This window comes from Branchiostoma belcheri, unplaced genomic scaffold (genome assembly GCF_001625305.1).
Source record: "Branchiostoma belcheri isolate BF01 breed outbred unplaced genomic scaffold, Haploidv18h27 scaffold124, whole genome shotgun sequence".
Classification (NCBI taxonomy): domain Eukaryota; kingdom Metazoa; phylum Chordata; class Leptocardii; order Amphioxiformes; family Branchiostomatidae; genus Branchiostoma; species Branchiostoma belcheri.
Genome location: NW_017802647.1, coordinates 774,564 through 800,588, shown reverse-complemented (window position 1 = coordinate 800,588; position 26,025 = coordinate 774,564). Strand labels below are relative to the sequence as shown.

At 40.4% G+C, this 26,025-nt stretch overlaps 5 protein-coding genes across 7 annotated transcripts; 2 read left to right on the top strand and 3 right to left on the bottom strand.

Annotated features, from left to right (window-relative positions):
* Positions 1 to 268: 268 nt before the first annotated feature.
* On the bottom strand, positions 269 to 9,689 carry LOC109463312 (PRKCA-binding protein-like). Of its 2 annotated transcripts, none has more exons than XM_019760070.1 (13): positions 9,455 to 9,501; positions 8,557 to 8,797; positions 7,334 to 7,400; positions 7,089 to 7,178; positions 6,112 to 6,228; positions 5,416 to 5,503; positions 3,436 to 3,481; positions 3,132 to 3,164; positions 2,908 to 2,967; positions 2,727 to 2,777; positions 2,380 to 2,429; positions 1,977 to 2,071; positions 269 to 1,453 (listed from the first exon to the last, which is right to left on the bottom strand). In XM_019760070.1, the coding sequence occupies exons 1-13, from the start codon at positions 9,484 to 9,486 to the stop codon at positions 1,236 to 1,238; spliced, it is 1,188 nt and encodes a 395-aa protein (XP_019615629.1). In that variant the 5' UTR covers positions 9,487 to 9,501; the 3' UTR covers positions 269 to 1,235. The 2 variants fall into 2 exon arrangements, with proteins under 2 accessions (XP_019615629.1, XP_019615628.1); XM_019760069.1 differs by lacking the exon at positions 5,416 to 5,503 and adding an exon at positions 4,498 to 4,585 and having other exon boundaries at positions 271 to 1,453; positions 9,455 to 9,689.
* A 286-nt stretch (positions 9,690 to 9,975) lies between these two features.
* On the top strand, positions 9,976 to 19,579 carry LOC109463313 (SPRY domain-containing SOCS box protein 3-like). Of its 2 annotated transcripts, none has more exons than XM_019760071.1 (4): positions 9,976 to 10,377; positions 13,072 to 13,179; positions 15,199 to 15,513; positions 16,866 to 19,579. In XM_019760071.1, exons 2-4 carry the CDS (start codon positions 13,176 to 13,178, stop codon positions 17,249 to 17,251), a joined length of 705 nt encoding a protein of 234 aa, XP_019615630.1. In that variant the 5' UTR covers positions 9,976 to 10,377; positions 13,072 to 13,175; the 3' UTR covers positions 17,252 to 19,579. The 2 variants fall into 2 exon arrangements, with proteins under 2 accessions (XP_019615630.1, XP_019615631.1); XM_019760072.1 differs by lacking the exon at positions 9,976 to 10,377 and adding an exon at positions 12,758 to 12,925.
* A 117-nt stretch (positions 19,580 to 19,696) lies between these two features.
* LOC109463335 (glycerophosphodiester phosphodiesterase 1-like) lies at positions 19,697 to 23,320 on the bottom strand. Its single transcript, XM_019760108.1, has 6 exons — positions 22,998 to 23,320; positions 22,483 to 22,658; positions 21,998 to 22,103; positions 21,554 to 21,646; positions 20,922 to 21,136; positions 19,697 to 20,604 (listed from the first exon to the last, which is right to left on the bottom strand). Exons 1-6 carry the CDS (start codon positions 23,244 to 23,246, stop codon positions 20,469 to 20,471), a joined length of 975 nt encoding a protein of 324 aa, XP_019615667.1. The 5' UTR covers positions 23,247 to 23,320; the 3' UTR covers positions 19,697 to 20,468.
* On the top strand, positions 23,321 to 25,055 carry LOC109463338 (protein archease-like). Its single transcript, XM_019760111.1, has one exon. It carries the CDS (start codon positions 23,349 to 23,351, stop codon positions 23,988 to 23,990), a length of 642 nt encoding a protein of 213 aa, XP_019615670.1. The 5' UTR covers positions 23,321 to 23,348; the 3' UTR covers positions 23,991 to 25,055.
* On the bottom strand, positions 24,698 to 25,864 carry LOC109463336 (mediator of RNA polymerase II transcription subunit 9-like). Its single transcript, XM_019760109.1, is given in 4 exon segments — positions 24,698 to 25,094; positions 25,096 to 25,205; positions 25,535 to 25,626; positions 25,768 to 25,864. Coding segments are annotated over 4 exon segments (291 nt in total). The 5' UTR covers positions 25,836 to 25,864; the 3' UTR covers positions 24,698 to 25,073.
* Positions 25,865 to 26,025: the final 161 nt, after the last annotated feature.

The following is a 26,025-nucleotide window of genomic DNA, read 5'->3' as shown; positions in this document are numbered from 1 at the left end:
GTATCTAATATTTACAGGATCTTACCCATCTTCAGACTAATCCTTCACCGTAATAAATGGTTTACTAAACTGACGTTCATACGTCTGTTGTGTGATTTGGGAATGCTTGCGCAAGGGGATAAATACCAAATGTGATGCTTCTTTGCAATTCACGCAAGAAGGCAGCTATGCAATGGGCTGATTTTGAATTCAGCCCTGAATCTATGTGGTGTACTAAAAAAAAGAATTACACAAGTTGATGTCAGTCCACACAGGCAAACATTTAATATTCCATTTACATGTACAACAGAGATTCAAAAACCAAATTATAACAAAAGCTTTAATTTTACACAACTGGACTGAATGAACAAAATATACAAAGTACCTGCAGCCATTAACACATAAAGATCTTCTATAAATAAGTTACAAAGACAATAGCTAGATACTAACAGACTCATACCTTCAACATCATAGCACCTTGACTAAATTTTAAAGTGGTCCTATCTCACATTATCATGAAGAGAGTCTGTCTGTGGTATTTTATCACTAATAGCCTACTGATATTCAATAACAAATAAATCTGGGAGTGGGAATGGCACATGTTTGCCACAGCACTCATACCCACTTTCAACACCCACGACTTGTAGGATACTTTGTGTATCTTGGATATAATGACAACTTCAGTAGCTCCAGGGCTGAGTGTGGAGATGAGAATTTGTAAGTTTGGTCAAAATCCTTACATACTACAGGACAGAAAAAGATACTCTGCCAGCTGCAGGTAATGCCTGTGTTGGTGTAACCTTATACAGGCTATACCAGCTATACATATATCTGTGTATGCCATGTAATATGTAACAGGCCACAATGACTTAATTGCATGGATGACACCCATGGACACATCAATTTTCATCTACTTAAAAAAAAAGCTTGCAACCATACTACAGGTAAACAAGGGATGACAAAGGTCAAAAAGGAAAATAATGCCAGAAGAAGGAAAGCAGGGATCAAACTACAACTGAATTTCACCATCAACTCTTCAAGAAGATGTGAAAGAACAAATATAAAGTTTGGTTGGTATACCATGTTCTGTGTGTTCAGTCATTTCTTAAACCTTCCTGACCATTAGATTTATAAATGAACTTTTCTTTTTTCCTCAGTTTTGGGGTGTACAGAGGATGTCATCCATATATCAAATCAGTATGGCCTTATGCACCCTCAGCTATTCATACATGTATATAATATTATCTATATTAATGTCATTCATCTCCACCTGAGCCCACATCCTCTTCCTCCCCCTCTTCTTCATCCTCGTCAGGGTCAGTGAAGTCGTCCCGTTTGGAGTAGTTAAACGTGGTCTGGGAGAGATCCACCTCGATGGGGAAGACATCGGTCTCCTTCATGATGGCGTGACAGTCGTTGTGATATTTGGCCATGGCTGACACCAGCCGCTGTAACTGGAACACGATGTCTTGTACTGTAGGGGAGGGAACACTGGGTAAGACTCCTGTCTGCAGCACTTTCAACTCCAGACTGGGAATACTGAGCGACCAAAAATTGGACAGATTTCAAAGATAAGGAACATATTTTCTTATGTTTACTGCAGGAAAACATAGTGTTTTTGCTCACTTTCTTCCTCTTCTTCTTCTACAAAAAAATATGGTCAATGATGACCTGAACCAGACGTCTATCACCATGGTAACTAGTGTTGGGTTACATCATGTTGCAATTTTATAGCAGGAGGGATTTAATAGGCTCCTGTCACCATAAATATGAATGTGTTGGAGTAAGAATTAACAGGGCAGACCATATTGGAAGGTACATGTTTTGTATGCTTGTTATCTTTTGAATCATACCTTTAACATCATGCATCATACTTAGTATTTCTATCATCAAATTAAGTGTCACAAAAATCCAATTTTGGTCACTCAGCGACAATCTAACCTTCTTATCTTCAAGAACTTGTGAATGAAAATGGAGACATTATAAGAACAACTCACCATGTTTCTGATCCAACAACTCAATTTTTTCCAAAACGTCGGCACGCAACTTGGCAAACTTGGCCCGAGCCTCCTGACGACATCGCAGCACCAACCTTTGAAAAAGTTTCAGTTCAAACATTATCTTTCCAGGGGTGAGACGACTATTTAGTCTGTATAAAGCATCTATAAGGATGCCAAGGGAAAGCATAGTTTTTTTTCACGTCTATGACAAGTTGTTTAAAGCAAATGCTGGCCAATAGTAAATGTTGTTATGCAAGCTGTAGTTAAGCAAGCTTAAGAAGCCACAATGCTCTTGCAGCTATCAAAAAAATCATCAAGCAATACCCTTTGACAGAAGAAGAGGAAACACTCTTTCACAGCAATGGTGTTGGAAGGTTGACATCATACAAAAAAAACTTACCTATATTCATAGTTACCAGTCTCCACTCTGTACAGGGGCTCTTGTAATGCCTGTTCAGAGAAAAAAGTAAATCGAATCAAAATAGGCCTTTGGGATTTCTGTGTAATGTTGATTCTTATCACTTTGTGTCTACCCAAATTTCAGTAAACCAGAGATCTCCTACTTCTATTACCTTGGTCTAATACCGTTGCTTTCTTGTACTAACTTCATATCAGACAACCACACATACTACTAAGACATCAATGTGAGTAGAGTTGTGGACACTGTACAATGCAGAAATAAATCTAATGCAATGCAGAAAAACTCTTAATGGCTTTCTGTTCTCTTCTGCTGCAGGTTCTACTTACAGCATAGCTGTACTCCTCATCATCCATTTCTTTCACCTTCAGACAAAAGGACTGCAAGAAAATACAAATTACATTGATGGTATTTAGTATTTTGTACATGTAATATCAACAGTTTCTTTTTCTGTCAAGCACATTTCAAAAGAAAGATGACAAAGGAAAATATGGAAGAACTTCCACTCACCAGGTACTCAAACTTGGCATCCAGATACTTTTTGATAGTCAGCTTGGTATCAGGGACTGCCTGTGGTACACAAAATGAACAGTCACATGATGATTTTGGAATAGGAATTACTACGAGTACTAATAGTGCTACAATATTGCAGTATGTTGTTGCAGGGTATGTGCTACTAATAACAGCCACTGCAAATTTCATATAATACTATGTAAGTTTAAATGTATACTAACCTTGTTAAGATAGGTGTTCAGGTCACTCAGCATCTGTCAGGGGTGAAAATATAACGGTGAGCAATAACATCTACCAACGGTCAAGCATGTGGTGTCCACTGTTTGAGATGATGTGATCACTTGGCTTAGTATACAGGCTTTCAACTTGAAAACAAATACATGTTAAAACTGAAATGCTGTTGAATTTCAGCGCAACTAAATGGTAAGATGTTGATAGAGTCACTCACTCTTCTTTGATATAAACCTCAATTGAAAACAAATCTACATCCAACGAAAAAGAAGTTTGCTTGAATACATGACTTACTGGTTTGATAGTCTTCAGGTATCTGATGCCGTACTTCTCCATGTTTCTGGGGGAAAACAGAACAACTTAAATCACACTTCGGGGATGACTTATACAGTTTAACACTTATTTTGGCAACATCATACGCATTCCTTAGAAAAATATGATGATGTCATGCTTAATTGCCTCACAAAATCAAATATCCTAATAGCCTATTGACCTTCAGGAAATAAGCCGGAACAGTGTTTCTGTCTAATGTAAAGAACACTGCATATACATGACTTGTACATGAAGGTTACAGTCAAACAAACTACACTACAAGTCTTATCAAACTATCATTTACAATGTACCTTATCCCACGAGAAAGGACAAACTAGTGAAAGCATACATTGAAGCTAGTATATAGTCCTAGGTCTCTTTATTCAATAACCAGTGCAATTTTACATCCAACATTTCAGTGACTGTCTGTTACCTTCTTTAGGACAACAATGACTGGTTTTGATTCGTACTGCAGCTAGCTATAGGTGTCTGAGAAGATCACCAAAACATTGGATGTAAAATAAAAATTGTTATAATAATTGAATAAAGAACCTTCTTATACAGTCTCTAAATTGTTCATTAAGGCCACACCTATTTAATTTATTGTTTCTCAGATTTTTTCAAAAAAATATGAATCGACAGGGCGAAAAAAAATAAAAACAGGTCAAGGCATCCTATTATAGCCCCAAATGCTACAATAGGAACCATGAAGTCAACACAAAAGGCTGGGTTAATATTTAAACAATGAATCTTGTACTTTTAATCAAACCACTGCATTGATAGATGGAAAAACTGTAACATCTAGGAAGAAAAGACTTCCCTCAACTGTTGGGGGCTAAAGATGAGCATTTTTGAGTTGATTCAGAACCAGAATCTTTTTTTTTTTTTTGCAAATCAGAAAAAAATTAAGAGATGAATCCCAGAACCAACAAATTAAATTGGTGTAGCCTAAAGAAATGCTATTCTGCACACTAAGAGCCACCATGATTAGGAAACAGGAGGACTACAGTGTTGAGGTGAGTGATGAAGCAGTGCTGTGTGTACCTCTGGGCCTCCCCAAAGGCCAGGAAAGCTTCGTTAGCACCGGCCACTTGTTCTCGCATCCCCACATCACAAAACACATCACCAAACTCTACATGTGGACACCAGGAGGGCAAGGAAAGCATGCAGGGTGTTAGTATAGAGATAAGAGAGACCACTGCACTAGCTATAGTGCCCTTTTTTACCAGATGGACAGCAAGTCTGTGTGTGTAATCTGCACTCTTGGAATGTATGTTGAATGTATAATGTTGTATGGTATGGTATGTGTTACAGCATCTTTTGGTGTCATTCAAAAGATTTCCTGTTTCTCAGTCCGCAGCTTTTAGTTTGTATTGAGAAATTTTAAGACCATTCATTTCTTGACCCCCTCTCCCCCCCCCCAAAAAAATGTCGCAATTCACAAATAAGCAGGAATGAGTTTCAGTTGATCAAAAAGACCAGCAAACAAAAGGTGGTGGGTGTTATGAGAGAGAAATCGAATTGTCAACTGTTGCAATTGTGGCTGTCAAGAAACAAGAAATCCTTTTAGATTATGTATGTAGTCAGTCTAGACATGGACATGTCACACACTTGGATCAGCAACGACGACTGGAAACATCAGGCACCACCAACAACCACTGAAGGAAGGAACATGGAAGAAAGAAGTGTATAAAAGCAGAATGGTGGTGACCTGCATGAAAAAAAACCAAGGTAAGAATCGAGATGAGCACTTATGTTATGGTTGTTGACATTCCTTAGTTGTGAACTGTGTATAGGTGACTGTGTGTTCCCAAGGTTAGGACAGGAACAGTATCTGCTGCTCTTGTGTTGGTGTTGTGTTGATGTTACGAGAGAGAGGTGGTTAGTAGTTGAAGGATGGTTAGTTCAGTGAAGTGTGCTGCACACATCACTGCAGCCATCCCACAGTGCACCGTTTGTTACCTGTGTGCCTCGGCAAACTTTGTGAATGCCTCGCTAGCGGCGACCTGGGGCTCACGGGCACCGATCACTGAAAACACATCTCCAAATGCTGCAAAGAGATGCAGTGATATACATCAATCAACAGTTCACAAAAGAAAACATTAGACAACATAAAATACAAATTCAGACATATAGCCTTGGATAATAAACGCTTGATATCCTGGCAAAAATTGAATGAACATACAATAAAGATTCATGTTGCTATTATAGAATGATTATCATCACCATTTAACTCTCTTCCATCCAATAATTATGTCATTGCCAATACTGATTAAATCTACAAGACATACATGCAGACAAAGAAAATGAGCAGTTCACAAAATTTGTTGTAGGAAAAAAAACATGAAAAAACGAAAAAGACGAAAATGTAAAGGAATTAATTTGACTAGATTATTCGCCTGCAAACCATACTCTGTGTCATTTGTTCAACCTTCAAAACCACGTAGATTTCATAATGAAAGCAACTTTTTTTGGCCATACTTTTTTTTTATTTTGCATGCTCGCATCAGTTTTTGGGTTCCCAGAGGATGTCATCAATATAATCAAATCAACAAGGCCTAACCTACATTTCAGAACGCTAACCCTCACCCTAGGTTTTGCCTAGCCTTTAATTCATATCCATGATATTTGTCTATCATATTCTGGGACATCTCCCACCTTTGTGTGTTTGGGACAGTTCGTAGCAGGCTCTCATCATCTTCTTGGTGTGCTCAGCCAGCCCGTGGTACATGCCTGCTGTTCTCTCCAGGTCCTGCAGTTTCTTCACTAGTCCATCTGTGGGGGGAGCCACAAGTCTAGTCAACATAACATTTCAACACACAGTACTGTAATTCACTTTATATTCATGGTAGCAAAGGCCTGAGAAAAATGGACATGTTCATGGAACTATATATTCACGGTGGCGAAAGGTGCAGGAAAAAGAAAGTCCAGGAATTAGTTGTTAACTGTAATGATAAAGGCCTAGAAAAATTAATGTTGTGTTTCCGTGAATGGTGTGTAGAACTGGTACCAAGGACAGATCTTCTGCTGACCCTGCTAGAAGGCATGATGTGACCGACTGACCGTTGACTGACCCCAACCTACTTTCAGGACACACTAATTATGTAGGTCTTCATCATCATTATCTGTCAACCCTCGAGGACGGAGTTAGCCGCTGCACCTCTATTGTAGACTTCACCCGGTCTGCCATGACTGACTCTTGATACTAGCCTGACTGGTTTGAACACCATTTTACTCAGGGCTTGCATGCGCTTCACAAAATACATCCGTATCTGACCTGATATGGCTAAACAAATACCAGGCATAACTTTTACTACTATAAATCAAAATCAGGCAAATATGTGTTGTCTTGGGCACTTGTCAATGTAGACTCCAAGGGGGATTAGTATATGGGTTTAACTTATCAAAATTCTCTCATATCCTCCAGGTTATGTGGAAATTTCCAGACCAATGTTCTCAAAAGCACACTTTCACCTGATAGCTCATCCAAATTGCTTCCCCAATCAGATCCCAGCCTTTTTTCTAGCAGAATCGAGCTGCATCCATGGTTAGCCTCTCACAGTTCAGCCCCAAGCAAATAAAACAGAAAGCTGTCCTTCCAAACAAGAAAAACATACAGCAGCAGTTTTCCTTACCATTACACAAGATGGCACGACTCAGTCCCAGAGCATCTGCAGTACTGGAACTCATGTTCTCCACAAACTTGTGTTTGATTTTCTTCAACACTGGGGAAAACAATTATGATTTTTAATAGTAAGAATGATATTGATATCAACATTACAGTAATTACAGTATATATAAGATTTGGCAGATCTGTTAGGACAGTTTACATTTATATAATTCACAGTAAAAGAAGAAAATTTATTTTCTTACGTCTTACCTATGTCCAGTGTCTTGCCTTGTTTGGGATCTGCCTTCAGTTTGTTATAGTTGATGGTCACTTCACCCTGAAACAGACAAAACAGAAGATAAAACTTCACCTACTGAGTATTAAGGGACTTAGAATCTAGACTAGACTAAATTCTAACAGTAACACTCAGGGATGTCCCGATGGCCACTGACCACTAAAATATAGGCCAGGACATTAGAAAGTAACTTTGGGACATTTTTGGGACAAGAGAAAAATAATATCAAAATGGCAGCCCTTCTTTTGTAATATCAGGCACACATCCCGGATTTTGGATCCGGAAAAGTCCCCCAAAAATTTCCTGTCCGGGAGTGAACATAAGTAAAACAAAGTTGACTTCAAGTACGAGTACTACATGAATGGACAGTTGTTAGAAGAATCAACTGAAGAAAAAGATTTGGGAATCTATGTCTGTAATTCATTGAAGCCTTCACTTCATGTGGCATGCTCAGTGAAAAAAGCCAACCGAATGTTGGGATTGATTAAGAGGAATATAAACAACAAATCAGTGGAAGTTGTCACCAGACTGTACAAACAAATGGTGAGGCCACACCTGGAGTATTGCGTCCAGGTGTGGTCCCCATGGCTACAAAAGGATATAGACCGTTTGGAAGCGGTGCAAAGAAGGGCAAGTAGACTCATCCCCAGCTTACGGGGATTGACATACGAGCAACGGCTGAGAAAAATGAAATTAATAACTCTGGCTGTAAGGCGCTTCCGCGGGGATATGCTAGACGTCTTCAAGATTCTCAAGGGAAAGGAAGGAATTCGCATGGAGGATCTATTCACACTAGCAAGTAACCCCTATGCCACAAGGGGCCATCATCTCAAATTGGAATTGCCACTTGCTAAGTTGAATATCAGGAAAAAATTCTTCAGTGTCAGAGTGATCCAGGAATGGCACAAGTTACCACCGGAGACGGTGAATCAGACGTCAGTAAGCAGATTCAAGAGTAGCATCGACGAATACATACGGAAGAAGATGACCATAGGAGCTACTAAGGGCTACCCGCCTTCTGGCTCCTGATTTGCAGAGACGTAGTCTCTGCAATTCAGGTAAATTCAGGTAAATTCAGGTAAATTCAAGTTGAGGTCATACAATACTTCGGGACAGTTGAGATTTATTTTTGGGAACGTGCAGGGACAACAGGAAGAAAAGTTGTTTTCGAGGCCTGAACACTGTTCCGACAACCCACCTTCACAGCCTGGATCTGCCTGGCCACCTCCACTTTCGTTTTCCCCTTGACCGACTTCCCGCCGACGCCCACGATCTCGTCCCCGGACTCCAGCGTGCCTTCCTTTGCGGCGGGAGTGTTGTCGAACACCTGCACGATGTACAGACAGGGACAGAGCGGCGCCCCTCCCCCTATACTGATCCCGATGAGGTTCTGGCTGTCCTTCTGTAGGGTCACACTCCCCGGGATGGCCTGCATCCCCCTAATGAGAGACACAGAAGTCAGGAGTAAGCTTTCATAAGCTGGTTCACAGTACTAGTGTGAAGTGCACATGCACAAGGTCAAAGGTGAATGTGTAGTACGTGATGTACAGGTTTGTTTATGCCTTTAATACTTAGCATAACTGTTTTATCAGGGGCCTTTTATACATTACCCACAATGTATCACATGGCCTATTAAAGACAGTTCAAACCGTGCATGTGCATGATACACTCGATGGAATATCGAAAATGATGGAAAACAGAACCCTGCATAAGATATAATCACCCTTCTTTGAAAGGGCAATGCTGTGCTACTACTAACATATATAAAAGATTACCAATCTCTATATAGCTGTAATATGTACTATCATTCTGACACTATCCACCATAATGGTAATGCCTACTAATGTTTTTTTTTTACATGCAACCATGATGATGAAATAAGATTACAATGTATATTGCATAATATGTAGAATAAAAATACGCAAAATTGGATAGAGATACATCATGCAAAAAACCTAGCCCTGAAAGGAAATATTGTAGCCTAGGCTAGGATTCATCTAAGATGATTTTCGGTATTACAGAAATGAGGTTATCACAACAAAGGGGGAGGGGCGGATAATAAAAAATGCATAAAACAGGTGTCCGAATTCTCTCACAATTTATCCTCTTCCAGCTCGTAGTCCAACATGTTTCCCTCGAAGAAATCCACGATTTTCGATTCCTCAAACTCGTATTGTATCTAAATGTCCAGTTTACTGCTGTCTATTTTGCACGAATCGCCACATATCTCTCACACAACCTGGATCGTAAAAAAATATCGTAACTCCGACTTCGTTTTTCAATCCACGTAGACGACATCTCGCGAGAACTCGCCCGAAATGTCACCTGACAGAAGTCCTATCGTTCCCAGGGCACTAGTTCGAGTCTCGAGCCCAGGTTCTGATTTACGAGTGTATAAAAAAGGTCACCAGGATGTTTGTCACGAATTTACCGACCTGGTAAAAAAACTGGAACATGTGACCTTCAAAGTTGTGCCAAAGTTCATCTTTTTTTGCAAGATCATCACATTTGGAGACAGTCACCCCACGATGACGTAACGCGCAATCACATGACAGCCAATCATAGCGCCGCTGGCGTAGGCTGGTCTGTAGGCGTTGTCCCGATCAGCCAATCACGTTCTAGTAAACAGTCTGCCGCTGTTCTGGATAATGTCGCTGCCCCCCTTTCGGGACAAAGGCTATATTTACGTTTGTTCACAGAATCGTAGTCGTTCTTCAAATTTCCTATCAAATACGGCTGCTATGTATCTATAGCACCTTTTCGAGTATTTCGCGCTACAAATATCGTACTTGAAAGGTTTAGCTACCGATTATAGACTTCTGCAATTATGAAGGTTGGGGGAGTGGAGGAAGTACCCAGTACGGAACTGGTTCCAACTGGTTTTGAGTTGTTCAACTGGGATAAATAACAAGTTGGCCTTTACAGTGTAGAGAGAGAACCTTAGTACTGGCTGCAGTTAACAGCTGTCGCCGCCAACACAAGACTGTGGTTTTCTTAGGAGTAGTGGCTATAGAAACAGGTAAGGGTGCCATTTTTGTGTTCTCTGTTGTTGTCAGCTGAACTGGTGCTATGATCCACATGCAGTCTTCGCCGCGCGCCGAGCCGCGCCGAGCAAAACAACAAGACAGGATGTGCATGAAGGCTTCTCTAAATCCACTAATACGGGCGTAGCTCACGGTATTATACTGTAGTAGGTTGGTGGAGTCGTTCTATGTCCGACTACAATACGGAAACCGCGTTTGTTACTGTTGACAACGTTTTCCATCATACTGCATGGCTAAGATATATGGTTTCTGTTGTTTTTAAAGACCGGACCCCGCCTGTCCAGTTTCTGGGTATTATAAACAAGTTGCCGCCCTAAAACTAGTTTTACGACCATGCCTCACTGTGGTGTTATGCACGTCAACATCTCTGTCGTCCACCCAGAAGTGTATTCACGTGTTTGGTCTTACCTTGTTTTTAGGCGCCAACATTTTAATGGCAGTCATTTGGAAGTCATCAATTATGCACCTGTCACAGTAATGCCTAAGGGGGTTGTCAGAATTAAGGGTTTCAAGAAGGCCATCTTTTTTCACTTTCTCCCAGCAGTCAGACTGTTTCTCCCAGATTGATGTCTGCAAAGGCATAGTTCAGAACTTCTTTAGTTCTTATCATTGCCAAAACAGAGAAAAACAGACAGAACAAGGACATCATGTAGGATGTGTCAACATGTACCGTCCACAAATCATAGATTATTATTAGATAGGTAGGTCATCAAAACATATGCTTGTTGTTGATGATGACCATCTGTAATACTACTTTTTTATATAACTACTTTTATATCGTGAATTCATTTTTATTGCTCAGAATATCAAAATCATGAAATATTATGATCACACACTCACATTCACTCAGAAGTGTTGTATATGTAAACAAATTCTCAGCTTAGAAAAGACTAAGTATATTTTATTTTGCCCAGGAGAGTTGATACTTTGAGATATGCTTTGTCAGACATTTAGTGGATGAAAAAAACTCCTTGGCACAGGCCACTGCCATACACCGACTTGGCCAATGTGTCAAGTAGTTGTCAAGTTGCCATGCCTAGATGAACTCCTATAAATTTTGCCTGCGTCAAGGACTTGGCTGCTCCAAGGACTTGGCAAAGTCCAGTTCAAGGAAGCCCAAGCATCATCATAGTCTTTCCAAGACTTGATCACAGCCAGATGTCCAAATTCTCCATAATCCTATGAGAGTCATGCATCATGGATCATTGGATGAGCTTTGATAACTTGATAAGATGCCAGCCTTGTTAGTTTTAGTCTGCACCCACTGTTGCTGCTGTTGGCAGGGTTGTGACCAGTGGGTGCAGGCTAAAGCTAACAAGGCTGACATCCACCATGTTCTATTAGATAAGGTTATAGGAACAATTACACTGGTAGATCCTGTAAAATAAGGAATGGTCATGGACATTTGTCATTTATCTGTGAGACACCGAAAATTCAAATACTAGTAGATGTGATGATTGTATTCCAGCTCTGTTCCTTCTTACCATATGCTACCGATTAGCGAGCATGAAATCTGATTTGGTCACACTACCAATTTAAAGCAAGGATGCCAACATTTTAGCTATTATATGGCTCTTTTGGTCACTTCTCTGAGTCTGAGCCTATGACCGGAGAATTTTTGGCAGGGAAGTGACCGAGAGAGCATACTGTAGCTAAAAAGGCTTTCGCTTGAAGGCCAATGCCCTTACCGAATCTATTAGTAATTTAACCCATCCAGACCAGTCCAGTTGTGTCTGCCTAAATACTTGTGTGTGTGTTCTCTCACGTTGTTGCCTTGTTGCCAAGCTGCACCCATATGTCAGTATAATACTGTCATGGTTAAGTAACAAACACTATATTCATATGACCCATAGTTACCCCTGCACTTGGCCTGCAGTGTAGCTCACTATGTTTGGATGTACTAGCTGCTGTATATAAAGACTTAGCCTGGGTGCCATCCTGTTTGGTGGGTAGCGACTATTTGAGAGTACGTAAACCAACCAGGATGGTACCCAGGCTAGTCCTGGCCAGCCCGTGAATTTGTTATGTCTTATGGGACCTCTACAGTAACACACAAATATATTTCCTGTATTTAACATGTTATTTACATCATTAAACAGATAATGTCTACGTCACTCGTAAAGGAAAAACGTCACCAGTAATTATACTGCTTGAGGGCATGATAGTTACATGTGCCTCAGCACGTGAGCTCTTCAGTTGCCACCCTGCTGGAGGTACATGTAAATAGATACAGTTGAAGACCATTTGGATTACATCATCAAAACAAATCATTATCATAATTTATGCCATGTCATGAGGTCAGGGGTTAGACCAAATTCTTCCCCATCCCTGCCAGTACCGGTATCACCTATAGGAAGCACAGGTCTATAGCCTGGCTACCTGTGCTTAACTAAAAATTTGCAAATATGAACTCTAAACTGTGGCCAGCAGTTATTATGGTCTTCTGATATCCTGTTGACCCGGATTGTTACTATCCTGATTTTAGCATTTCAATAGGTCCTATGATTTGCAGTATCTGAGCTGGTAGGTAAAAAGGTACAGTTGCACTGGCTGGTCTAGTCTAGTCTGTTGTAGACAAATTGTTTTTCTTTTAGTAGTCTGATTGTATAGTTACCAAATGCTGCCTTCAACCAGGCATATTTATGTAGCAATTCTTTTTTAATTTTCAGGTTTTGGACAGTAGCGTGAGTGAACGGAGGTGTGAGTGTACATCACCAAGGCAGCTAGCCTTTCAAGTGCTGCTGTCACAAACTGGTGCTTAACATCAGGCTAAATGGGTACGTACAGTACATGTATGTCCTTGTTCTTATGAAATTGGACCAATCCCACATTCTTCCTGTGGCCTTTGTTTTGGTGGGAATTACATTGTTTTGGTCAATGCCTTGGGGACTGGAGACACTTAACAAAGGTACTAATAAATTAGTAATTGGCAAATTAATTTAAAAGCACTTGTTGTGATATAATCACAGCCACACAACTTGAAGGAGACAAAGAAATGGGTACCAGATTGTCTTGGCTGGATGAATAATGTATGTCAGACAAACAGGTAAACCAGGTAGTGGTTACCTCTAGCCGTGGCGACTATTGATTCGGGCTTACATTGCATTACCCTCAGCAATAGTCGTGGAAAGATCCATTGGCAGAACTGCACATTTCCCGTTGGCTGCTCGATGCTCCGTTTTTGACCCGGTTTTTTGCTGTCCCGAGCTTCCCTACAATATAACTCCACAATTGGCCGGGTTGCCGATGTTTAGATCAGCCTAAATATTCCACAGCGCGACAGAAAAGTAGTAAAATAGCTAGTCGGCACAAGCTGGCGCCATCTTGGATATAGTCGGGAATGTCCGCTACCGCCGTCGGGAAGGCTCGGTAGCGTCACGATTACCGAAGCCCGACCGAAAGCTCTCCGATTATAACCGGAAAGGCTACCGAGCGTTCCCGACGGCGGTAGCGGACATTCCCGACTATATCCAAGATGGCGCCAGCTTGTGCCGACTAGCTATTTTACTACTTTTCTGTCGCGCTGTGGAATATTTAGGCTGATCTAAACATCGGCAACCCGGCCAATTGTGGAGTTATATTGTAGGGAAGCTCGGGACAGCAAAAAACCGGGTCAAAAACGGAGCATCGAGCAGCCAACGGGAAATGTGCAGTTCTGCCAATGGATCTTTCCACGACTATTGCTGAGGGTAATGCAATGTAAGCCCGAATCAATAGTCGCCACGGCTATGGTTACCTCCAGTGTTTTCATACTGATCCTGTTCAATTGGAATACACAAGAAAGAAAAGGTCTGTTTATAGATAGTTTAGCTATAGTGACTTGCTTATAATATAAAGAACATCAGCAGGTAGAATTGAAATACATACGTACAGTAGTAATATTCTGTAAAAATTATTACAGAAATGACAGGTGCCTTTTGTTGATAATTCACCCATGCAGTACAGTGCAGTAAAAACAATACACAGGTGTATAACAAAAATGTACACAATGTAAAGATATTTGGGAAACTGAAATGGTGCAAGGCTGCAAGCGCCCAAATAAACAAGCATTGGAAACATTTGCAGTCATCTCTATAGTCCATAATACACAGTCACATTATAGTTTTGACCTTAAGACTAGCCCAGTAAGGTCTTTCTTGTTATGACAGTGACCGATGAACAAAACGTCAGAAGGACATGAATTAATGATGCGAGTCATGGGATTATCATGTGTGTGTCTGGTCTTTGTTAAAAAAAAACTGGAAAAGAGCCAAGTATGCGCTATCACTCTGTTGATGGTTTCAATTCATCATTGAGATTTTTAAGTCCCTGTGATGTACTATTTTGTTGACACCTGTTCCTGTATACATCTCAATAAGAATGCACCTGTGCATAGAGTTGGGATCTCATTCTATTATCATTGTAATGATATAGATTATATCAAAATCCAGCCTGGATTTTCTGTTAGAAACATGACAACAGTTCTAGCACGCCCGCCAACCATAAAGTGGCCATTAGCATAAATCATTCGGTGAAAACGTTCAGGAGTACAGGGTTTATTATGCACAGCGGTGCCTGACAGGAACATTATGATAGTAATATTCCCAGGGCAACCCTCTGTAGTGATGACCTTGCAAGCTACGGCATAATAGCCGTTCCTGGCACTGGCGTACGTGCAACTCCATTATTCAGGGGGCAGGCATGTGACACGGAGGTGGTAACACCGGCTAGAACCTGTTCACTAGGCAGGGGGATATATACAGGGTTATCACTGCTGTTATCACAACTGACCATGGCTCACTACTGTCTCACCACAGCGCTAACCCAGAACATGCCTTGCTGGATCGAGGACGACCAGGACTTTAAACCAGAGAACTGGAGATGGGACGTGAACAACAAATCCCCGGAGGTGCAGCTATCTTCCTGCCAGTTGGCGGCATATTTCCACGTCGACCCGGTGGACTCGAGCATCGGGACGGCGGGGGTGCGGGGGACCAAGGGGTTCACGACGGGCGAGCACTACTGGGAGGTGATCTTCCTGGAGCCGCCCCACGGGACGTCCGTCATGGTGGGGGTGGGGACGAAGAAAGCTCTGCTACACCTGGGCAACTATCAGTACATCAACCTGTTAGGTCAGTCTATTCTTCATACTTCTTTTCAGAGTAATCACAATTGTATGGAAGTGTCTTAAGAATAAGGAATTGATACAGAGGTCAGTCCTTTGATTTGAACTACAATAGAAACAAGAAAGAAAGCAATTATCTACAATTTCGGGTGAACAGTTGTAAACAGGTGGTTGGAAAATATGTAAAATCCCAGAAATGTTTTACTCTTATTTTGTCAATACCATAGGCAAATTTTGAAACAAACGATTGGAACGAAAAAAATTTTATTGGTTAAAAGCAACACTCCTTTTACTAGTTTTAGAATTTTATCCAAGAAGTGGTTGTAGACAAAGTGTGGGAAATCTGGCGACTTATGTAACGAGAACCACAGGCCTAGTATTTATACATTCTGGCAGTTCCGGCCTTTGTTATTTGTTCCGTCTGGCTTGGCTCCCACAGAATGCTGATTCTGCTAGATACTGAACAAACATCTCCTTGGCTGACCTTGATCCCTGCATGGCCTCCGGTTTCCTCTGTTGTTCCAAAGTCCAGATGAAAGACATAGTTAAGATTGACAGCCAACCTTTGAGCCTGCTTTTATGTGTGCACGCGTTATGAAAGGTCATGTTTTCAGCAAAGGCTTGCAAAGAATCTTTTGATTGGGGTTCCTCAGCTGTGTCTGTGTTTCATGAAAAGAGTAATTAGGTGCAAATTGATCATTTCTTGGTGAATTTTAGAAAGCTTCACTCGTAGTGGCATGTCCGTTCAGGTTTTGCTCTTTATCCAGATGGTACAAATGCCTCTGCACAACTCATTTAGCACGGCCAGGCAGAAGCAATTTGTATTCTCCTTCTGCGAGACAGTTCATGAATCTTTCATAAAGCCAGGCGTGTACGTGGTATTCAGAGCGTAGGTATTATTGATTCGGGTTGGCTGCGAGTAATTTATCTTCTAGTGTTTCTCTCATTATCGGCCTTCCAGAATACCCACCGAGGGCATTCAACCAGGGGAAAAAAGTAATCAGTGGAATGCAGTGAGATTCAAGCAATTAGAATCCAACAGAGTAGGGGGAGGGGCACTATTTGTCACGCAGCAGGTACATAGCAAATGGTTGGATGGACTGACAATAAAATGAGTTGTCTTTCGAGAATTATTTTTGGAATTATTTTTTTACAATTGGTTGGTGGGGCCTAAAAAAATTGAATCATTAAATAGTTGTAGTCATAACTAATGAGAAAGAACATCCACATCTTCATTTTGGGAAGTCTTTTTAATGTGTGGAGTAGTCCTATTTGCAACCATGTAAGAAGGCAGCAATACCTTTTTTTTTAGTGTTTGCCACTTGTAGTAAACAATTGATGTTGTTGTTCCCCCCTCAGGTCGTGATGAAGAGAGCTGGGGACTGTCGTACAAGGGAACCACCTGGCACAACGGCAAGTACCAGCAGTACACAGAGCCGTTCTACGACCAAACCACCGTGATCGGCGTCCACCTCAACTTGTACAACGGGACTCTGACGTACTACAGAAACGGGAAGTCACTCGGCGTGGCTTTCCGCGCCATCAACAGAGGGGAGGAGCTGTATCCGATCATCTGTTCCACCGCGGCCGAGACCGAGATGGAACTCGGGATGCGCAGCTGCCGGTTCAACTCTCTGCAGGAGAAGTGCTGTTTCACCATCATGCAGGCCATGAAGGGGAAACAAGCCGTGGACAAGCTGCCCCTCCCCACAGTCATCAAGAGCAGGCTGAAGGAGCAGTACTAAAAGTAGAAACTTCTCCAGATGAAGTGGAAATCTGCCACAGGTGGAAAAGTCTCATGTTATAACTGTAGCAGCTCACATTTTCAAGAAAATGCCTGCAGCAGCTGTTTAATTAGTGGCAGTCATTTCAATTTGAATAATGTACATGTATACCTCAATAAAAGGCACGAGTATTCAAATGTTATTGTTCCCAGTCCGTCCTGCTAAAAGAATTAGAATTGTAAATTGTTGCAGTTGGGGACTGGCCAGATATGCAAATGAAATGGTCAAGAGTTTGCAGCTACAAATGTCTACAGGTGTCTAGCCTGAGACCCAGCCTTGTTTGGTTTATAAGGAGGGATATGGGGTGCATTAATAGACAAGAGCTTAACAAGACTGGGTTTCAGGTTAAACTAGCCCTTCTGGGCTTGGATGACAACTTTGAATGTCATGATCAGTGCAATGACACAAGTGAATTGTTTGTTTTGTAACAGTTACTGTGGCCAGGATGTTATAAAGGATATTGCAGGAACTCCTTTATTTGCCCACCAAAATAGTTTAAGCATCATTTTCAAGTCAAATGCAGTGCCTTCCTTGTAAATGTTCATTTAAGAAGAATGCAGATGGTTACGATTTCACAAATATGTTATGATAATTTTACAGTACCATCTCTGCACTATAAGTGAAACCACTGATTCCAGTGTGTCAAAGGATCGATGTCACTTCTTTAAGGAGATACCTATATTTACCTCTGGCAGGTGTGTGTAATTCAAGAAGGCAAGAGAACTATTTTGCCAGAGAGAAAGAGTAAAATGTATTTGCAACAGGTATTTTTTTCCTGTGTACAGTGAAGACTGTGAAGGAAGTCTATGTACATGTAAAAAAAGTATACAACACAAAATTAATGTGAAAAGAGAAAATGCTGTGTAGTTTCAGCGATGTATATTCAAGACGTGTAGATATTCATAGATAGTGTTGTATTATGTTGTATTAAAATGTATTGTCTTATATAGGATACAGATCAGCATTGACATTGTAAGATTGATGATATTTGCCACAGTCATAAAAAGGAATATTGACATGAATGCTGATATTTGGCTGGCTGAGTTGTTCTAAACTCTACTACATGTGATAAAACCTTGCTAAATGCAATGCCCTCTGGTGAAATGGCAAAATATATTACATTAATATTAATAAACAGTGCACTTACTGCAGCTTAGCATTACATTGTGTAATGTGTTTTGCTGGTGTTGCTCAGCATAATATAAAAAAAGCAGCTGGTGTGATATTTTAAAGCAGTCAATATGATATTTTCCACTACAGCAAGTGCTCTTCCATGTTGTCTCAGGATTTTAAAGTGTAACTCAGCTTGTTATATGACCTACATGTGGCTACCTTTAAATGTCATAGATAGGCAGTGTAGATATATAGCTGGCCATTCAGAAAGTATGGTTCCCAAAATGACATGTAACTTTTTTACACTGAATGTACGCAAAGCCTTGAACCTTACGGTGTAACCAAAAATCAGGCAAGCTGATTGATTACATTCTGTAGATTAGAAATTACATGTCAGAATTTTTGTTGATAAGCTCAAAGCTATCTATGTCCTTACGTGCAATTTGATTGGCACATCATATTGTAACCTTATTCCTCATTGGTCAGCCATAAAATAACCACATTTTGCATGTACCACACAAATGTCCTTGAAAGCAGGCACACATTGCTTACATGTATGTCTGTAGGACCAAATGATGAGAGACAGCTACATGTATGTATGTACGCAAAGCCAATAAACAAAGAATATGGAGGACATCTACGTGAAAGTAATCTTTGTGCTGCAGATAATTGCCTTGCTAATAATAAGGATGCTATCAATGTTTGTACTTTTATATTGCCCTGTGGTAATGACACGTCTACAACACTTAAGCACAAAAGATAGAACCTAAATGGCTCCTTTACATGGATACTGGCTCTGAACTCAATGCCATTTTCTACGACCCTGTACAGGGGCAGTAAGATACTGTATACTACTGTATACTGTTTTTATCATATATTTTATTGGGCAGTATCTGCAGTCTTTATGTAATTTACCATTACTTCTAGGATGACCCTTATTCATAATGTTCCTTTATATTGAATTCTTAGGATGTACAGACTTGTATTATATGTATATGTAGTGTTATATGATTGTGCTGTACATTCTCTGTAATTATAGTGAAATTCTTGAGCCATGATTATAATAAAAGATCATTAACTGAACAGTTTTTGTGCTAGTGGTCTTTGAAAGTTTTTTTACAGTTGCCATGTACATTTATAACTTATTGGATAAAAAGACATTAGCATGTTAAATGCATTACAACTACCAACCAATCATAGCACTAAAATCTTGTTTTAACAAAGCAGTATCTAAGAATGAGAGAAATTGGTATTAGCAAGAAAAAAGTACTGGAGAAAAAATCACCAAAGAACTTCAGTTCTTGGAATCAAATAAAACTTTATTACACACTTTAATAGAAACCTGTATTTCTGCATTTAAAGGGACAAAAAAGCAATTCCATTGAAATATACTAAACAGGATGGTGAGATTGAGTGCCTAAAAGTTGGATGTTGCCCAAACAAAATTCTTGCGTGCCAGATTTTCATGTCAAACAAACACACTGTTGTTGCTATAAAAACATTGTGCAAAAACACTGAAAGAGTGTAAATGAGGACAAGTCAAACAAAAGCCAACAAGTGAGCAACTATGTTACATTCAAACAAAAATAGAATTTCATATAACCGTAACATCTAAAGCTCAAAAAAAGTAAAATGACACATTTTAAAATGGCTCGTCTAACATTTTTAGAAATAGAACAGCATCAACTAGCTATGAGTATGAAACCAAAACATAAGCACCAGTTGAATTTTTAACATACCTGCAACAATGAACACCAAAAACTCTTAACTTGTAGTAGCAAGCAGGGATTTGATCAAATTAAAAACAGCACTCTCAAATCCTTAGAAACTAGAAACGTTATAACGTTAAATTTGTATTCATTTTAACTTTTACATGCTTCCAATTTGGTTCTCAGAATGACTATATTAAATTTGATTATTAACATGAAAACTGAGTCTGAAATGGAAAAACTACCTTGGCATACACAGAGTGTTGTCAGATCGAAATTTTGCTCCCAGTCCCGTTTTTATTCTATTCTGACATGTTGAATTTTCAATTTAGAATGCCTGAGAACCCTTCAGTATCTTAAGATTGCGGAGGTAGGTCATCAGTCATGTAAATGACACCAAGAGTGTTGGAAAAGAAATCCTTCTCATCCTGGTCATTTACTGTCCATACCAGCATCCGGCATCCTCTGTCAGCCCAGAACTTCACATACTCTCTGGAGCAGAATAAAGACAAAGTTGTAACATTCAACAACAGTCAGTAGTGTTAGATGAAAAGCTATCAAGCAAAGCTATTAAACATGAAAGCAACTGTACACAAATTATCATTACTATACAAGCAAGTAGATACAAACACACAGACACTTAAAATACTAAGACTCAACCTTTTCAATGGCAACAAGCTTTTTTTGAATTTGATTTAAAAAATGGTTAAGAGAAATGATCACAAATGTGCCTGAACCTGAATTGTAAAGAATATTTATCATTTTTATTCCTTTGATATTTTTCACTATGAAAATTTCCAATAACTCACCTGGATATACAATGGTTGTTAATGTTGACAGCTGAGACGCCCTCTATGTACCACAGCCAGTAGTGCAGGACATATTCAAACACGACGTCCAGGACACTGTGCATGACGTGTTTCCAGGTCTGGGTGTAGCGGGGCTCTCCATCAACACTGACATAGCTGATGACTCTGGGTCTCCAGGTCAGGGCTGTGACTATGGCTGGATCTTCAGATCGGATCTATGTACACACAAACACGTCATCAATTCATTGTTTATTTCAGGTGTGTGGCCTATATCATAACATAATAAAAAAGACATACAAGTACCTACAGATACATATAAAACACACAATAGTGGTAAGGATTGATTATGCTGACAGACTAACACAGTTGATGTAACTAGTAATGCCAGAAGTTACTGTGAGTGAGTGAGTGAGTGAGTGAGTGAGTGAGTGAGTGAGTGAGTGAGTGAGTGAGTGAGTGAGTGAGTGAGTGAGTGAGTGAGTGAGTGAGTGAGTGAGTGAGTGAGTGAGTGAGTGAAACTTAAGCTAGCACTGGTAGATTTCTGGACTACAAATGAATGAATGAATGAACAAAACTGTAAATTTAGCTAGCACCAGTTCACTGAATATAAGATTTTCCGGACTACTCCTGACCTTGTAGATGACCTCTGGTAGAAAGGAAACGACCACAGCAGACTGGTACAGGCCTGGGTACTTCTGGAACAATGTGTGCAGAGTTTCTGCAGACTAAAGACAAGAGACATGTTGTCAGGTTATACTCAGGGTTCGTCGGTGAAGGTTAGACATCCAGATAATAAACAGTTACTGAAGCAACTGGATATATATTTTTTTTGCTTTTCTGACAACTCTCCAATGTCACTGACAAAAGGTAGTGAATGCTACCTGAAACGTCTGACCGTTTCAAAAATCATATCCAGTTGCTTGAGTAACTGTTTTTTTAGCATACACTCAGGGTTCCTTCAAGAAAGCATCTCTCTCAGTCCTGAGGAGATTTACGACTATTCAAAGAGTTGGACAAGAGAAAAATTTTTAACTCTCAACAGCTGTGTTATACTTTAATTAATTAACAGTGCTCACATTGTCTGGTAGCCTCTTGACATCTATGTACATGACCATGCCAAGCTGCAGGGATTCTTTCACTGCCTCCTCCAGTGTGGGTATCCTTTCTCCTTTGAACTTTGAACTAGATAGATGAGAAATATCATCATTCAATAGAACAACAATTACATGTACAGTTAATGTCATCGTGAGTACTGTGTGTGTTTTTGGTGACACCTCAGGGGTGGAGGTATTTTCTACAGTACTACGATAGGTCGATCCCTTTGAAAGAATTTTAAACATTTCACGAATGCGTTACCTAGGGAATTGGTTTTGAGGTAGCCTTCAGCCACGTGGCCTTAAACAGTTAAAGCAGAAAAGACAGCATTTTGGGACAAACTAAGGAAGGGTACAAGTGGGGAGGGGGAAGATTTGAGGAAAGGTACGAGGGGGGGAGAGATTTGAGGAAGGGTACTAGTGGGGGAGGCCAAGGGGGTATCACTTGTACTTCAACATTGACTTACGCCTCTGGGTGTTTAGCAGCAGCATCCAGTTGCTGAACCTCAGCAAATGTGAGGTCCTTGATGTTCCCTGTCCCATCAGTGGTACGGTCCACTGTGTCATCATGTAGGAGGATTGGAACCCCGTCCTTGGTGTACTCAAGGTCAAATTCAACGCTGTCAGCTCCGTTCTTCTTAGCCTGGAGAGATACAACAATAGATTAAACATGGTTAAGCTTCAAACTTTTGATCATTTGACCAAAGCTCTGGGGACATAATCTCTGAACAATGATCAACCAACCAACAGAAGAAATAAACAATTTATGTATCAAAATATTTCGTAACACACCAATTGCACTGTGTCTGACCTTATGACCTGACTTTTTGCTCCACCCACAAACAGCCACCCAGCTGAGCGACAGTAGTAAGTGGGTAGAGCAAAAAGTCAGGGCAAAAGGTCAGACACAGTGCGATTGGTGTGAAGTTGAAGGTCACGACATAAATCCAAACAAGAATGAGCCTTTAGTTCAAGGCCTTACCGTCCGGATGGCTGCGATGGTGTTCTCGGGAGCCTGACGACTGGCGCCCCGGTGGCCGACCACGCGAGACCGCCCCAGCACCGCCTCCACCGCCTTCTCACTCACCGGAGCGATGCGGAAATGATACACACACGCGCCGAGGAAGGCTAGCGCGAGCACGGATGTCTGAAGGTTGCGTGTGATCGCCAAGAGCACGAGGAAGACGCCGAAGACTTGAGGACCAAGGACGACCAGAAGACGGACCGGCATCTTGCCGATCAGCTGGCTGGCACGTCACCACCACAACATTGCCTGTGCGCACGCGCCAAAAGGTTAAGATGAGGTCAACCATCATGGCAGACATTGCAACACATGTTGAAATCTTCCGACTCGGCGGTTTTTGACAGCATTTTTAAAGCTTCACAGTGTCTAGAAGCTTCAAAAGGACTTAGACACACTACCGGACTAGACGTTGAACAAAGAGAGCCAGAGTACTCCACCCACAAGCCGTACAGCGAGGACAAATCCAGGCTAAAAATGGAGGAAGAAGAAGCAGAATACGATCCCGAGTGGGAGGGGGGCGACTACGTCTGTAAATACGAGTATCTGGACCACACAGCCGACGTACAGCTTCACTCCTGGGGGGAAGACCTGAAGGAAGCGTTTGAACAGTGTGCCGTGGGCATGTTTGGTTACATGACGGAGATAGAAACCGTCGAGCCCTTGGACACCCACGAGATAGAAGCAGAAGGGGACGACATGGAATCTTTGCTCTACCAGTTCCTGGACGAGTGGCTGTTTGCCTTCAGTGCAGAACCGTTCTTCATCGCCAGGGACGTGAAGATTGTGGAGTTTGACAGGGAAAACTTCAAAATCAAGTCTGTCGGATACGGGGAGACATTTGACCTCAGCAAGCATCCGCAGGGAACTGAAGTGAAGGCGATCACTTATTCGGCAATGCAGATTCACGAAGAAGTGGAGACCAATGATGTTTATGTGGTTCTTGATATCTGAAGCCTTTTTATCTCCAACACAACGTGCCTGACTGTGTCAAAGCTACTCTTCTCCAAAACATTTTTCTATTATTGCTGTCTTTAATGCAAGGTTTTACCATGGAGTTAAAATACAGAAACTAATATTTTCTTATTGGAAGTCATTCTTGAATATATTGATCCGACTGTACATTTGTCCAAGCAAGACATCTTAAAGTTAAACCTCCTTGGTCCAAGTGAGACTTTTTCATAACAGGATAGCACTAAATGTGCCAAAGCAGTGTTACTTCTTACCATTAAGACCTAAAGAAAATATGCTCAACACCTTTTATATAGATTCTGTAAGACATATGTTCCAACTATGTAAATTGTTTGAACATTTAAGTGCATACTATTATACTGCTGCTGAATAAAAGAAAGACTTTCTTTATAAATCATGTATGCATCAGTTTTCTTCATTTCATCCTAAATGCATTGTAGGACAGTAGCCAGTGTCCCTGGTGCGCAACAACATACACATGTCCATTGATGGCAGCTGTCCCAGGTGCTGAAAAGCATTCACATCAACAGCCAAATAAACATGAATGTTAACTTCTTGCAAAGCTGTCACTCATCAAATGGATGATAGCAGACATAAGACATGGTCACAGATCGTTGAAGAGATTCATCAGTCACGTATAGTACAAGTTCAGTAAGATAATTCTTTCAATCAGTGACTATTAAATCCTATGGTCACAGATGTTTTATTTCAACAATGTCATGTACATCTTTGATATACAAAAATTGTATAGTCTGGTCTGTTTTAAGGTACTCCAAGGTCATTCCATCACCAAGTTCCAGTAAGCTAGGCGAAGTTCAAAGAATAATGTGTACTTAAATACATATAACGTTACAGGTGACCCAAGTAAGTGAAACTGAGTTCACAAAAGCTTATTTCACAATGATATTATTATAAAAAGAAACAAAAGACAGTCATCCCATGAAGTTTTTCTTACATTATTTTCTTGTTAGCACAGATACTGTCACAGAAAATATCATATAAAAACTGCATTGCAGTACAACTACAGTACAATTGTTGACACCTGTATAAAAAAGATTCTCCTGATCAGTTGTCATGATCTTGGCAGCTCAAACGCACACAGGTTCTTGTACTTCTTCAGTAAGTCTGTTTTTGTGGTGACCTGTTGTCTGAGCTGTTCTATCTGCTGTTTCTGTTCCTCTTCACTGCAGTCAATACCTGTGATAAAAAAGTGAATTTTGGTCATCAGCCCTTAAGTGACAGGAAAGAAAGCAGGAGCTTGCAAAGTCCTAATGAATTTTGCTGAGCCCATTAGGTTTTATGAATAACCCACATCACTGATATTTTACATTCACATAATACTGATCATTGCAATTTTAATTTAAGTATTTAATTTGTGTACAACTGAACCTCTTTAATTTTTACATGATTCTATTATAAGTTGTAAGTACTTGTTTTTCTGATGTGATAATGATGATTATGATACGTGTAACTGTGTAGTAGGAATGGACATTTAAAAATGCCAAATTATATGATTTAAAAAGTACCTGGCATCTCTTCCACCATTGTCCGACATTTCTGGAATTTTGTTTTCAGCTCTGTGATCTTCTGGTTGACATCTGGAGATTCCATGTCCATCCTAGACAAAGAAGACGAAAGGGAACAACGTAAGGTTAGGCACCATTCAAGGATTTATTCCACAGCGTTGAGGCTAAAGGAGTGTTTTTGAGATTATGCATATTCTCAACAAATAAATCAGCCTCGGAAGTGTTTTACATACCCTCGAATTATCTCATGAACCAACGGAAGAAAGGACATATCATTTCCCGTTCCCGCCTGCGACGCCATTCCTGTTTGTGTGATACAAAAGCTGTCTATAATTTATTCTACCAGGTGCCTGTTTATTTCATAGTTTGAAAAATTCAATTTTTTAGTTTCATATGAGCTATTCATTTATGTAAAACAATATCAAGATAGTACATAGGAATTAGTGAAATTTCAAAAGGATAAAAAGACTAAAAACCTGTTTGAATCGTAA